This window comes from Gorilla gorilla, chromosome 1 (assembly GCF_029281585.2).
Source record: "Gorilla gorilla gorilla isolate KB3781 chromosome 1, NHGRI_mGorGor1-v2.1_pri, whole genome shotgun sequence".
NCBI lineage: Eukaryota > Metazoa > Chordata > Mammalia > Primates > Hominidae > Gorilla > Gorilla gorilla.
The window spans coordinates 188,490,902-188,503,437 of NC_073224.2; the positions used below are offsets into that span (position 1 = coordinate 188,490,902).

Genomic DNA, 12,536 nt, shown 5'->3' on the forward strand with positions numbered 1-12,536 from the left:
CCCATCCCAGCCTCCCAAATAGCTGGGACTATTATATAGTGTGCGCCATCATGCCCAGCTCACTAAACTTTACTTTTGATTAAAGGTTTCCAACTGATTTTGAACAGTATGCAACCAATTTCTAGAGGACTTATTTTTAAAAAGACTCACTATTGAGACATTGATTGGATTTATAAAGTAGTTTTTTGAAAGTACTAGCCTCGGAAGTCTGATGACAGGTTGCAAGGAGAATACACATATTGCTCTGTTGCACTATTTTGTTGTATTCAGTATCAGTCTTATCCTTAAAAATTTAACAGTGGGAATATGAAAACATTTATAAATGTTGACGTTTGAAGCTGACTCATTAATAGTGATGTCACTAGAGCTCCATGATAAATAGAAACTGCCTCAGTGGTTCTCTGCAAATTGTCTGCCCATCTATTTTCTGGAGAAATGAAAATTTAGAGCTTAGTTTTTATTGGATACAGTGATGTCCTTATAGCTTATTGCTCCTGAAAAGGCTTATGAAATAATAAAATGGTTACCAAACAACAAAATAAATAAACAGTTGTAGACTTGTACAATACAATAAGTGACAAAACCATCTAAGAGTTTTCAGACTATTGACTTTGCACATACTTCATTTGCACCCAACCTGCAATTTCCCACTGACGTAGCCAGCTGGTGGCCTAGTGTGCCTTGTGGTCACTGTACATGCCACTGCACTGCCTGGCATACCAGGTAACCAACAGGAGCACCAGTGTCAAATATTTCTCCTAATATTTTGCAAGACCATACAGAGTTAATTGCCCATGGTTGCTTAAGTCTGAGGATACTTTTCAGTAAGTCTATACACTCCCCTTGCAAAGAAGTTGTTTTGTTGAATCTATAAAGAATCAGAACAAGAAAGATGGAATTATCACTAGTTCTCTTTCAGATTTCATCACTTGTTTATGTGGTGAAAGCACTTATAGACTACTAGTTGATAACTTGGCCAGAAACTAGGTATACACAGTAGAGATACAAAATCCATTCTGGTTTTAGTGTATTTTGATATAATGATTGATAATAGTTTTTTAAAAATTTAAAATTTAATTTAATTTTTTATTTAAAAAATTTTTTAAAATGGAGACAAGATCTCGCTATGTTGCCTAGATTGGTCTCAAACTCCTGGTTTCAAGCAGTCCTCCTGCCTCGGCCTCCCAAAGTGCTGAGATTACAGGCGCGAGCGACTACACCTGGCCCAATAATAGTTTCTTTTTAAAAATGGGAAATTGGAGACACATGTTAAGCTGAATGGGATGTTGGGACAATGATGGTAAATCAAGATTTTCCTGGGCATACCAGGGCATATGGGAAGCAACACAGAGCTGGGAGCAGGACACCTAAGTCCTGACTCTGACTTTTTTTTAAGAGACAGGGTCTCACTCTGTTGCCCAGGCTAGAGTGCAGTGGCACAATCACAGGTCACTGTAGCTTTGACCTCCGTGGCTCAACCAATCCTCCTGCCTCAGCCTCCTGAGTAGCTGACACTATAGATGCATGCCACCATGCCCGGCTAATTTTTGCATTTTTGGTGGAGATGGTGTTTCTCTACATTGCCCAGGCTGATCTCAAACTCTTAGATTGAAGCAGTCCTCCCCCAATAGCTTCCCAAATCCCCTCCTGGGATTACAGGCATGAACCACCACATCCGTCTGACTCTGCCTTTTTTTTTTTTAGATGGAGTCTTGCTCTTTTGCTAGGCTGGAGTGCAGTGGCGTGATTTCAGCTCACTGCAACCTCCACCTCCGGGGTTCAAGCAATTCCCCTGCCTCAGCCTTCCACGTAGCTGGGATTATAGGCATGCACCACCCTGTCCAGCTAATTTTTTGTATTTTAGTAGAGACGGGCTTTCACCATGTTGGCCAAGATGGTCTTGATCTCCTGACCTCGTGATCCGCCCGCCTTGGCCTCCCAAAGTGCTGGGATTACAGGCACGTGCCACCGTGCCTGGCTGACTCTGCCTTTTAAAGGCCTGGACAGGTAACCTCTCTGAGACTGGATGTATTAGGGTTCTCCAGAAAAACTGAACCAGTATGAGACAGACACACACACACACACACACACACACACACACACACACACACACACACACACACACACACTCTTGCAGCCTTGAGTTCGAAAATATATATATATATATATATATATATCTGTGTGTATGTCATACCTGTGATAAAGTTTAATTTATAAATTAGGCACAGTAAGATTAACAACAAAACTAATAATGAAATAGTACAATTATAACAATATGCTGTAATAAAATTTATGTGAATGTGGTTTCTCTCTCAACATACCTTATTGTACTATACTCATCCTTTTTGTGATCTGTCAGCCTGATAACTGAGTCAGCTACTAAGTGACTAATGGGCAGGTACCATATACAGAGTAGATGCCCTGGACAAAGGGATTCACGTCCTGGGTGGGATGGCATGAGATTTCATCATGCTACTTGGAATGGTTTACAATTTAAAAGTTATGAAATGTTTATTTCTGGAATTTTTCATTTAATACTTTTTGACGGCGAGCAACTGAGGGTAACTAAAACTGTGGAAAGTGAAACTGTGGATAAGGGGAAACTACTGTGTGTGTGTGTACACATTTTATGTATTTTTAAAATTATGCTTTCCTTCCCCCTCACCCACTTAATAAGTCCTGTCAAATCTGTGTTACAAACTTTTTTTCAAGCCGTACCCTTCTCTTCTGCCATTGTCAATGTTCAGCTCCTCAACCAGACCATTAAAATTACTTCCTAAGGCTGGGTGTGGTGGCTCATGCTTGTAATCCCAGCACTTTGGGAAGCCACAACGGGTGGATCACTTGAGATCAGGAGTTCGAGACCAGCCTAGACAACATGGCGAAACCCCATCTCTACTAAAAATACAAAAATTAGCCAGGCATGGTGGTGCACGCCTGTAATGCTGCTACTTGGGAGGCTGAGGCAGGAGAATCACTTGAACCTGGGAGGCGGAGGTTGCAGTGAGCCTAGATCATGCCACGCCACTGTACTCCAGCCTGGGCGACTTCATTTTTTTTACTCTACAATGGCAGATGAAACCCTTCATAAGTTGTCTTCTACAAAACTTTATAATCTTATCTCCCTATCCCTCTTATCATTCAGAACTTCTCGCTGTTCTTTTTAGACATAACTGAGTTTTCTGTTGATCGCATGCCTTTGTGCATACTGCTATCTCTGTGTAGAATCACCCTCTCCCCATCTTCCCCATACCTCAAGTTCCTGCTCTGATGTCACCCCATGAAGCCTTCCTGGATTCCCATCCTGATCGCAGAACACTCTTACACATTCATATGGAGGCAAACTTGATCCTTCAAACCTTTTTTTTCTTTTTTGAGACAGGGTCTCAGTCTGTTAACCAGACTCGAGTACAGTCACATAGTCACAGCTCACCGCAGCCTCAACTGCCTGGGCTGAGGCAATTCTCCCACCTCAGCCTCCCAAGTAGCTGGGACTACAGGCATGTGCCACCACACCTGGCCAATTTTTAAATTATTTGTAAAGACGAGGTCTCACTGTGATGCCCAGGCTGGTCTCAAACTCTTGGGTTCAAGCAATCCTCCTGCCTCAGCCTCCCAAAGTGCTGAGATTACTGGTGTGAGCCACTGCACCCAGTCGATCCTTCAAACATTGAATTTCAGATGAGTTTGTTCATAAGCTGACCAAGGAACTCTTTGAACTGTAGTGTGAATTTAATGGAACTGCCTTTCTGCAAGCAGTTTATATCTGATGACATCACTGTCTTTCTGTACGTCAGTTTGTGTATTCATTTAATTGTTTTATTGAAGTGGTTTTTGAAATGTATTCATAGGTACTTTGGGTACTTGGGTAGAGGATGAATTCTTGGGGATTTGGGCCTCTCAACTGGCTTTAGAGAAAGCATTTCATTCTCAATTTGTTACATATTGGGTTTCTGGGTAAAATATTAGATGAAGAGGAGTTTTGATGTCAAAAACAAAATTTAAGATTCTTGTTTCATTTCTTGTCTACCTGATTCTTAGTAACCCATGTGACTATCTTTATCTATTCTCTGTCTCACGCTCCCCAAGAAGAAACAAAACCTAACCCCTGAAATCAAGGATATTTTATCTTATTCATCTTTGTTTCTCAAATATCTGTTGAATGAATGCCAAATATGTTAATAGAAGTTAATGAATAGCATCTAATTTTTATTAATTTGTTTATTTCAGTTATCAAGTGGGAATCCTGTATATGAAAAATACTATAGACAGGTAAGATTTTTGTTTCATTGTTTGCCTGGATTGAACAGCAAATGTACTGTCAACTCTTGATTGTATGCCTGTAGATTACCAGCTAGCTTGATAAATTTGATGTGTCTTGTTTTCAACATCTTGTTTACAGCCTCCTACTTTGAGTACTTAATGCATTTGACAATCCCAGAGAAATGAAGGAAAGATAATTAAGTCCAAGTACTTAGTTGTCTTAAATATCTATGTTGAAAATGTATACATTTGATAGATTTATCCAGATATAAATATTCCAAATTCTTAAGACAAATACAGATAACTTCTATGTTGTTTTTAAGACTTATTAAAGTATAATTTTCACAAAGTGAAAAACATGACTTTTATACAAATACATAATGAGCATGTATCAGATTTTATTCAACTCATTAATTACTGGTTAATTAGTACAGATATACAGCCTCTGGTCAGATATAAAAATGGGAATATGGCCGGGTGTGGTGGCTCACACCTGTAATCCCAGCACTTTGGGAGGCTGAGGCAGGCGGATTACCTGAGGTCAGGAGTTCAAGACCAGGCTGGCCCACATGGTGAAACCCTGTCTCTACTAAAATACAAAATTAGCTGGGTTTGGTGGTGCATGCCTCTAATCCCACCTACTCGGGAGGCTAAGGCAGGAGAATCACTTGAACCTGGGAGGCGAGGTTACAGTGAGCCAAGATCGTGCCATTGCACTCCAGCCTGTGCAAAAAGAGTGAAACTCCATCTCAAAAACAAACAAACAAACAAACAACAAGAAAAAAATGGGAATATGAGTTACAGAGATTTACATACTTCACCAGACAATATTCATTTGTGTTGGTATGGACAGGAGTCACTTGCATTGCTATCAGTTTCTATTAACCTCTACCTCTACGAGTATAAAGTAGTCTAGACAGAAGAAAGTCATCAAGGGTGCATACCATAGATCAGACGATAATTTCTTGAAGGTGTAGACAATCTTATTTGCCCATTTTCAAGTCTCAGATTATTTTTTCTAACAGTCTCACTACCTTATGATTATGATCACAGAAAAGGCTGGTTTCATTATTTTTGGCCTGGCTATTTACATAGTTGCAGCAAGTATTAATTAAACATTATAGGCCTCTTTGGTTTTGACTTGCAAATCAGGAGCTATAAACTATATAGCAACTTCTAAGGTCAGAGAATAATTTCTGCCTGAAAAATATCAAGAATCTCAGACTGTACTTTTTAATTCCCCTGTTACATTTGTTCTTCTATCTTAAGGCTGTGCTCCAAACCTTAGAAATTCTCTCCACCATATTTCACCTTCACTACATATAAATATGAGTGAATTTATCTCATCTTGAGGTTTCCCAGATTTGCTAAGGTTCCTAGCCTGCTGGTAAGTGACCTTACTTTACCACCCGTGAGGCTGGGATCTTGTAAACCAGGTAGCAGCCCAGTTTTCTTGGGAGATCTTTGTGATGTTGGTGCCACATAAAGTCAGTGCTTGTTCTTTAATCTTTGTTTTGTTTGAATAAAAGAAGTCATTCTCAAATAATGGCCTTGTTTTACACAGTTGGCTTATCCAGTTACATCCAAAGAAGAAAAACAAATTGCTGTTGAACCCATGTAATAACTATATTGCTATAAAGAGTAAAAACATTCCATACAAGTATTTGTTTTTGAATTCTGAGGACTCAGTGAGAATCAGATACTATTGATGGGGAGAAACCAGAGCAGAAAAGCTGAAAATTCTAAAAATCAGAGCACCTCTTCTCCTCCAAAGGAACACAGCTCCTCGCCAGCAATGGAACAAAGCTGGATGGAGAATGACTTTGACAACCTGACAGAAGTAGGCTTCAGACGATCAGTAATAACAAACTTCTCTGAGCTAAAGGAGGATGTTCGAACCCATTGCAAAGAAGCTAAAAACCTTGAAAAAAGATTAGACAAATGGCTAATTAGAATAAACAGCGTAGAGAAGACCTTACATGACCTGATGGAGCTGAAAACCATGGCACGAGAACTACATGATGCATGCACAAGCTTCAGTAGCCAATTCGATCAAGTGGAAGAAAGGGTATCAGTGGTTGAAGCTCAAATGAATGAAATGAAGCGAGAAGTTTAGAGAAAAAAGAGTAAAAGGAAACGAACAAAGCCTCCAAGAAATATGGGACTATGTAAAAAGACCAAATCTACGTCTGATTGGTGTACCTGAAAGTGATGGGGAGAACGGAACCAAGTTGGAAAACACTCTTCAGGATATTATCCAGGAGAACTTACCCAACCTAGCAAGGCAGGCCAACATTCAAATTCAGGAAATACAGAGAACGCCACAAAGATACTCCTCGAGAAGAGCAACTCCAAGACACATAATTGTCAGATTCACCAAAGTTGAAATGAAGGAAAAAATGTTAAGAGCAGCTAGAGAGAAAGGTCGCGTTACCCACAAAGGGAAGCCCATCAGACTAACAGCGGATCTCTTGGCAGAAACTCTACCAGCCAGAAGAGAGTGGGGGCCAATGTTCAACATTCTTAAAGAAAAGAATTTTCAACCCAGAATTTCATATCCAGCCAAACTAAGCTTCATAAGTGAAGGAGAAATAAAATCCTTTACAGACAAGCAAATGCTGAGAGATTTTGTCACCACCAGACCTGCCTTACAAGAGCTCCTGAAGGAAGCACTAAACATGGAAAGGAACAGCCAGTACCAGCCACTGCAAAATCATGCCAAATTGTAAAGACCATCGATGCTAGGAAGAAACTGCATCAACTAACAAGCAAAATAACCAGCTAACATCATAATGACAGGATCAAATTCACATATAACAATATTAACCTTAAATGTAAAGGCTAAATGCTCCATTTAAAAGACACAGACTGGCAAATTGGATAAAGAGTCAAGACCCATCAGTGTGCTGTATTCAGGAAACCCATCTCACGTACAGAGACACACATAGGCTTAAAATAAAGGGATGGAGGAAGATCTACCAAGCAAATGGAAAAGAAAAAAAGGCAGGGGTTGCAGTCCTAGTCTCTGAAAGAACAGACTTTAAACCAACAAAGATCAAAAGAGACAAAGAAGGCCATTACATAATGGTAAAGGGATCAATTCAACAAGAAGAGCTAACTAACCTAAGTATATATGCACCCAATACAGGAGCACCCAGATTCATAAAGCAAGTCCTTAGAGACCTACAAAGAGACTTAGACTCCCACACAATAATAATGGGAGACTTTAACACCCCACTGTTAACATTAGATCAGCGAGAGAGAAAGTTAACCAGGATATCCAGGAATTGAACTCAGCTCTGCGCCAAGCAGACCTAATAGACATCTACAGAACTCTCCACCCAAAATCAACAGAATATACATTATTTTCAGCACCACACCACACCTGTTCCAAAATTGACCACATACTTGGAAGTAAAGCACTCCTCAGCAAATGTAAAAGAACAGAAATTATAACAAACTGTCTCTCAGACCACAGTGCAATCAAACTAGAACTCAGGATTAAGAAACTCACTCAAAACCGCTCAACTACATGGAAACTGAACAACCTGCTCCTGAATGACTACTGGGTACATAATGAAATGAAGGCAGAAATAAAGATGTTCTTTGAAACCAACGAGAACAAAGACACAACATACCAGAACCTCTGGGACACATTCAAAGCAGTGTGTAGAGGGAAGTTTATAGCACTAAATGCCCACAAAAGAAAGCAGGAAAGATCTAAAATTGACACCCTAACATCACAATTAAAAGAACTAGAGAAGCAAGAGCAAACACATTCAAAAACTAGCAGAAGGCAAGAAATAACTAAGATGAGAGCAGAACTGAAGGAAATAGAGACACAAAAAACCCTTCAAAAAATCAGGGAATCCAGAAGCTGGTTTTTTGAAACGATCAACAGAATTGATAGACCGCTAGCAAGACTAATAAAGAAGCAAAGAGAGAAGAATCAAATAGACGCAATAAAAAATGATAAAGGGGATACCACCACCGATCCCACAGAAATACAAACTACCATCAGAGACTACTATAAACACCTCTATGCAAATAAACTAGAAAATCTAGAAGAAATGGATAAATTCCTGGACACTACACCCTCCCAAGACTAAACCAGGAAGAAGTTGAATCTCTGAATAGACCAATAACAGGCTCTGAAATTGAGGCAATAATTAATAGCTTACCAACCAAAAAAAGTCCAGGACCAGATGGATTCACAACCGAATTCTACCAGAGGTACAAGGAGGAACTGGTACCATTCTTTCTGAAACTATTCCAATCAATAGAAAAAGAGGGAATCCTCCCTAACTCGTTTTATGAGGCCAGCATCATCCTGATACCAAAGCCTGGCAGAGACACAACAAAAAAAGAGAATTTTAGACCAATATCCCTGATGAACATCCATGCAAAAATCCTCAATAAAATACTGGCAAACTGAATCCAGCAGCACATCATAAAGCTTATCCACCATGATCAAATGGGCTTCATCCCTGGGATGCAAGGCTGGTTCAACATATGCAATCAATAAACGTAATCTAGCATATAAACGGAACCAATGAGAAATAACTAAGATCAGAGCAGAACTGAAGAAAATAGAGACACAAAAAGCCGTTCAAAAAATCAATGAATCCAGGAACTGGTTTTTTGAAAAGATCAACAAAATTGATAGACCACTAGCAAGACTAATAAAGAAGAAAAGAGAGAAGGATCAAATAGACGCAATAAAAAATGATAAAGGGGATATCACCACCGATCCCACAGAAATACAAAATACCATCAGAGACTACTATAAACACCTCTATGCAAATAAACTAGAAAATCTAGAAGAAATGGATAAATTCCTCAACACATACACCCTCCCAAGAGGGTGAAGGACCTCTTCAAGGAGAACTATAAGCCACTGCTCAGCGAAATAAAAGAGAACACAAACAAATGGAAGAACATTCCATGTTCATGGATAGGAAGAATCAATATCATGAAAATGGCCATACTGCCCAAGGTAATTTAGATTCAGTGCCATCCCCATCAAGCTACCAATGACTTTCTTCACAGAATTGGAAAAAAACTACTTTAAAGTTCATATGGAACCAAAAATGAGCCCACATTTCCAAGACAATCCTAAGCAAAAAGAACAAAGCTGGAGGCATTACGCTACCTGACTTCAAACTATACTACAAGGCTGCAGTAACCAAAACAGCATGGGACTGGTACCAAAACAGAGATATAGACCAATGGAACAGAGCAGAGCCCTCAGAAATAATACCACACATCTACAATCATCTGATCTTTGACAAACCTGACAAAAACAAGAAATGGGGAAAGGATTCCCTATTTAATAAATGGTGCTGGGAAAACTGGCTAGCCATATGTAGAAAGCTGAAACTGGATCCGTTCCTTACACCTTATACAAAAATTATTTCAAGATGGATTAAAGACTTAAATGTTAGACCTAAAACCCATAAAAACCCTAGAAGAAAACCTAGGCAATACCATTCAGGCCATAGGCATGGGCAAGAACTTCATGACTAAAACACCAACAGCAATGGCAACAAAAGTCAAAATTGACAAATGGTATCTAATTAAACTGGAGAGCTTCCGCACAGCAAAGGAAACTACAATCAGAGTGAACAGGCAACCTACAGAATGGGAGAAAATTTTTACAATCTACCCATCTGACAAAGGGCTAATATCCAGAATCTACAAAGAACTTAGACAAATTTACCAGAAAAAATCAAACAACCCCATCAAAAAGTAGGCGAAGGATATGAACAGACACTTCTCAAAAGAAGATGTTTATGCAGCCAACAGGCACGTGAAAAAATGCTTGTCATCACTGGTCATCAGAGAAATGCAAATAAAACCCACAATGAGATACCATCTCACACCAGTTAGAATGGCGATCATTAAAAAGTCAGGAAACAGATGTTAGAGAGGATGTGGAGAAATAGGAACACTTTTACACTGTTGATGGGAGTGTAAACTAATTCAACCGTTGTGGAAGACAGTGTGACGATTCCTCAAGGATCTAGAACTAGAAATACCATTTAACCCAGTCATCCCATTACTGAGTATATACCCAAAGGATTATAAATCATGCTGCTATAAAGACACATGCACACGTATGTTTATTGCGGCACTATTCACAGTAGCAAAGACTTGGAACCAACCCAAATGTCCATCAATGATAGACTGGATTAAGAAAATGTGGCACTTATACAACATGGAATACTATGCAGCCATAAAGAAGGATGAGTTCATGTCCTTTGTAGGGATGTGGATGAAGCTGGAAACCATCATTCTGAGCAAACTATCGCAAGGACAAAAAACCAAACACCGCATGTTCTCACTCATAGGTGGGAATTGAACAATGAGAACACTTGGACACAGGGTGGGGAACATCACACACCGTGGCCTTTTGTGGGTTGGGGGGAGGGGCGAGGGATAGCATTAGGAGATATACCTAATGTAAATGACGAGTTAATGGGTGCAGCACACCAGCATGGCACATGTATACATATGTAACAAACCTGCATGTTGTGCACAAGTACCCTAGAACTTAAAGTATAATAATAATAAAAAAAAAGAGAACTATTTCATTTGGTTTACAAAAGCAGAGTCTACTAAGTTGAGGGTCTCAGAAAGGGCTTATGCATATAGCTATTAGAAAATAGAACATTAAAATAATACCAACAGTATTCCAAGTAAATAACTATAATTAAATTTTCCTCAACAGTTCATTCAGTCCTGTGTAATTCTTGTTCAGCTGAATCTCAGATTAGAAGTCTGCTTTTATGAAGTACATCTTCTTTCAGACTGAAAAGAGTCCTGGAAATCCTGACTTCATCTACCAATATGGTCTGAAAGTAGTGTGATGTCAGCTGAGTAGTCTTTATCCAAAAATCCACTTTTTGAAATGTTAATAATTCAGACTATGTATGTCTTATAGATACAGACTATATCAAAAGTATAGTCATTTTCATGAGGCTCTAAGACTCTTTGTTGAAGATATATCAGCTTCTGGCCTATAGCTTCTGGCCTTGCCTATGGCAGAGCCTTTAGGCAAGCGGCAGAATACCTCAGAAACTGCCTGTAGATGACAAAGACTAAATGTTTATATTATTAGGGTAACCAAAAGAATGGAAGATAGTAAAATTCTTAATTGGGATACAATACATAATGATTTCATACGAGTTTGATCAATGTTTCCCCTGAATGCTTCTATATTTAGTAGGCTATGTTGGGTATGGATATTTGTTTTCTATGCTGATCAGGAAGTAGGCAAAGAAAAGGAGTTCTGAAGAATTCTACAGGCAGGTTTCCCAATCCTTATACTTCCTCTTATTCCAAATTTGAAGGATTAGGCCATGTTTTTCTTTTTTGCTGAGTGCATGATTTTTCCCATGTTGTACCACTTGAAAGAAAGGTTTTCCCTTTTGCTTCTTTGCTAGGATTGGACTGTCTAGAATGCTTTGTACAGTATATGTTTACAGTAAACTTAATCTTTTAACTAAACTGGAAAAACAGATATCTCACAAATATACTATTATCCTGTTACCTTTCCCATGACTTTTTAAAATGTACTTTTCATTTTTACAAATGGAACTTTAGGAAATCTTTACAAAAATGAGTCTTTTTTTTCCTGTTTGTTTTTGTTGTTGTTGTTGTTTGTTTGTTTGTTTGTTTTCTGTTCTTGTGACCTCATTCTGTCTTAAAGGAAAGTCCCTGGTCAGTTAAAATGATATGTTCCCTAATATGTTTTAGGAACTTAACAGCTTTAAAAAGGTTTCTTCAAGTTTATTATGGAATCACTGCTGGTTTTAGAGCTGCTGTTGCTTTGATTTGTTTTAAAGTGCTGCAGTTCCTAAGAGTAGGTATAAAAGTGAAAGTTGATGATTGAAAGATGTTTGAAGAGGCACATAACATGTGCAACTATTCCCATTTGTCAGAAGACCTCTGTAGGAAATGCTGCCCCTTTCTTCCTAGTGCCATTTAATTGGAATTTAAATGACAGTATAGAAGATATGTGTTGATGTTACAACCCCACGAATTTGCTTTGACAATCCTCTGAGCTTCACTTTTCTCATTTGTATGGTAGGGCATGATAAAACAAAAACCACTTTGTAAATTGCCAGTGCTGTCTAGATAGTACTACTTATATGTCTGTCCACATATTCTTTGGCCCATGGTAGTCAAAGGATTCTCATTCCTTTCTTGCAAAAACCAGGTCCCAAATTACAGGGATGGAAGGCAGGTAAATGGTGATAATTTTGCCTTTG

At 38.9% G+C, this 12,536-nt stretch overlaps 1 protein-coding gene across 4 annotated transcripts in view; it reads left to right on the forward strand.

The window, feature by feature from the left end:
* The window catches only part of EPS15 (epidermal growth factor receptor pathway substrate 15), a 164,529-nt gene that overhangs the window by 33,509 nt on the left and 118,484 nt on the right, over positions 1 to 12,536 (forward strand). For all 4 annotated transcript variants that reach the window (XM_063698773.1, XM_031014168.3, XM_063698780.1 and 1 more), the window contains exon 2: positions 4,231 to 4,272. In XM_063698773.1, coding sequence (XP_063554843.1) covers positions 4,231 to 4,272 — 42 coding nt within the window. The remainder of the gene's footprint in view (positions 1 to 4,230; positions 4,273 to 12,536) is intronic.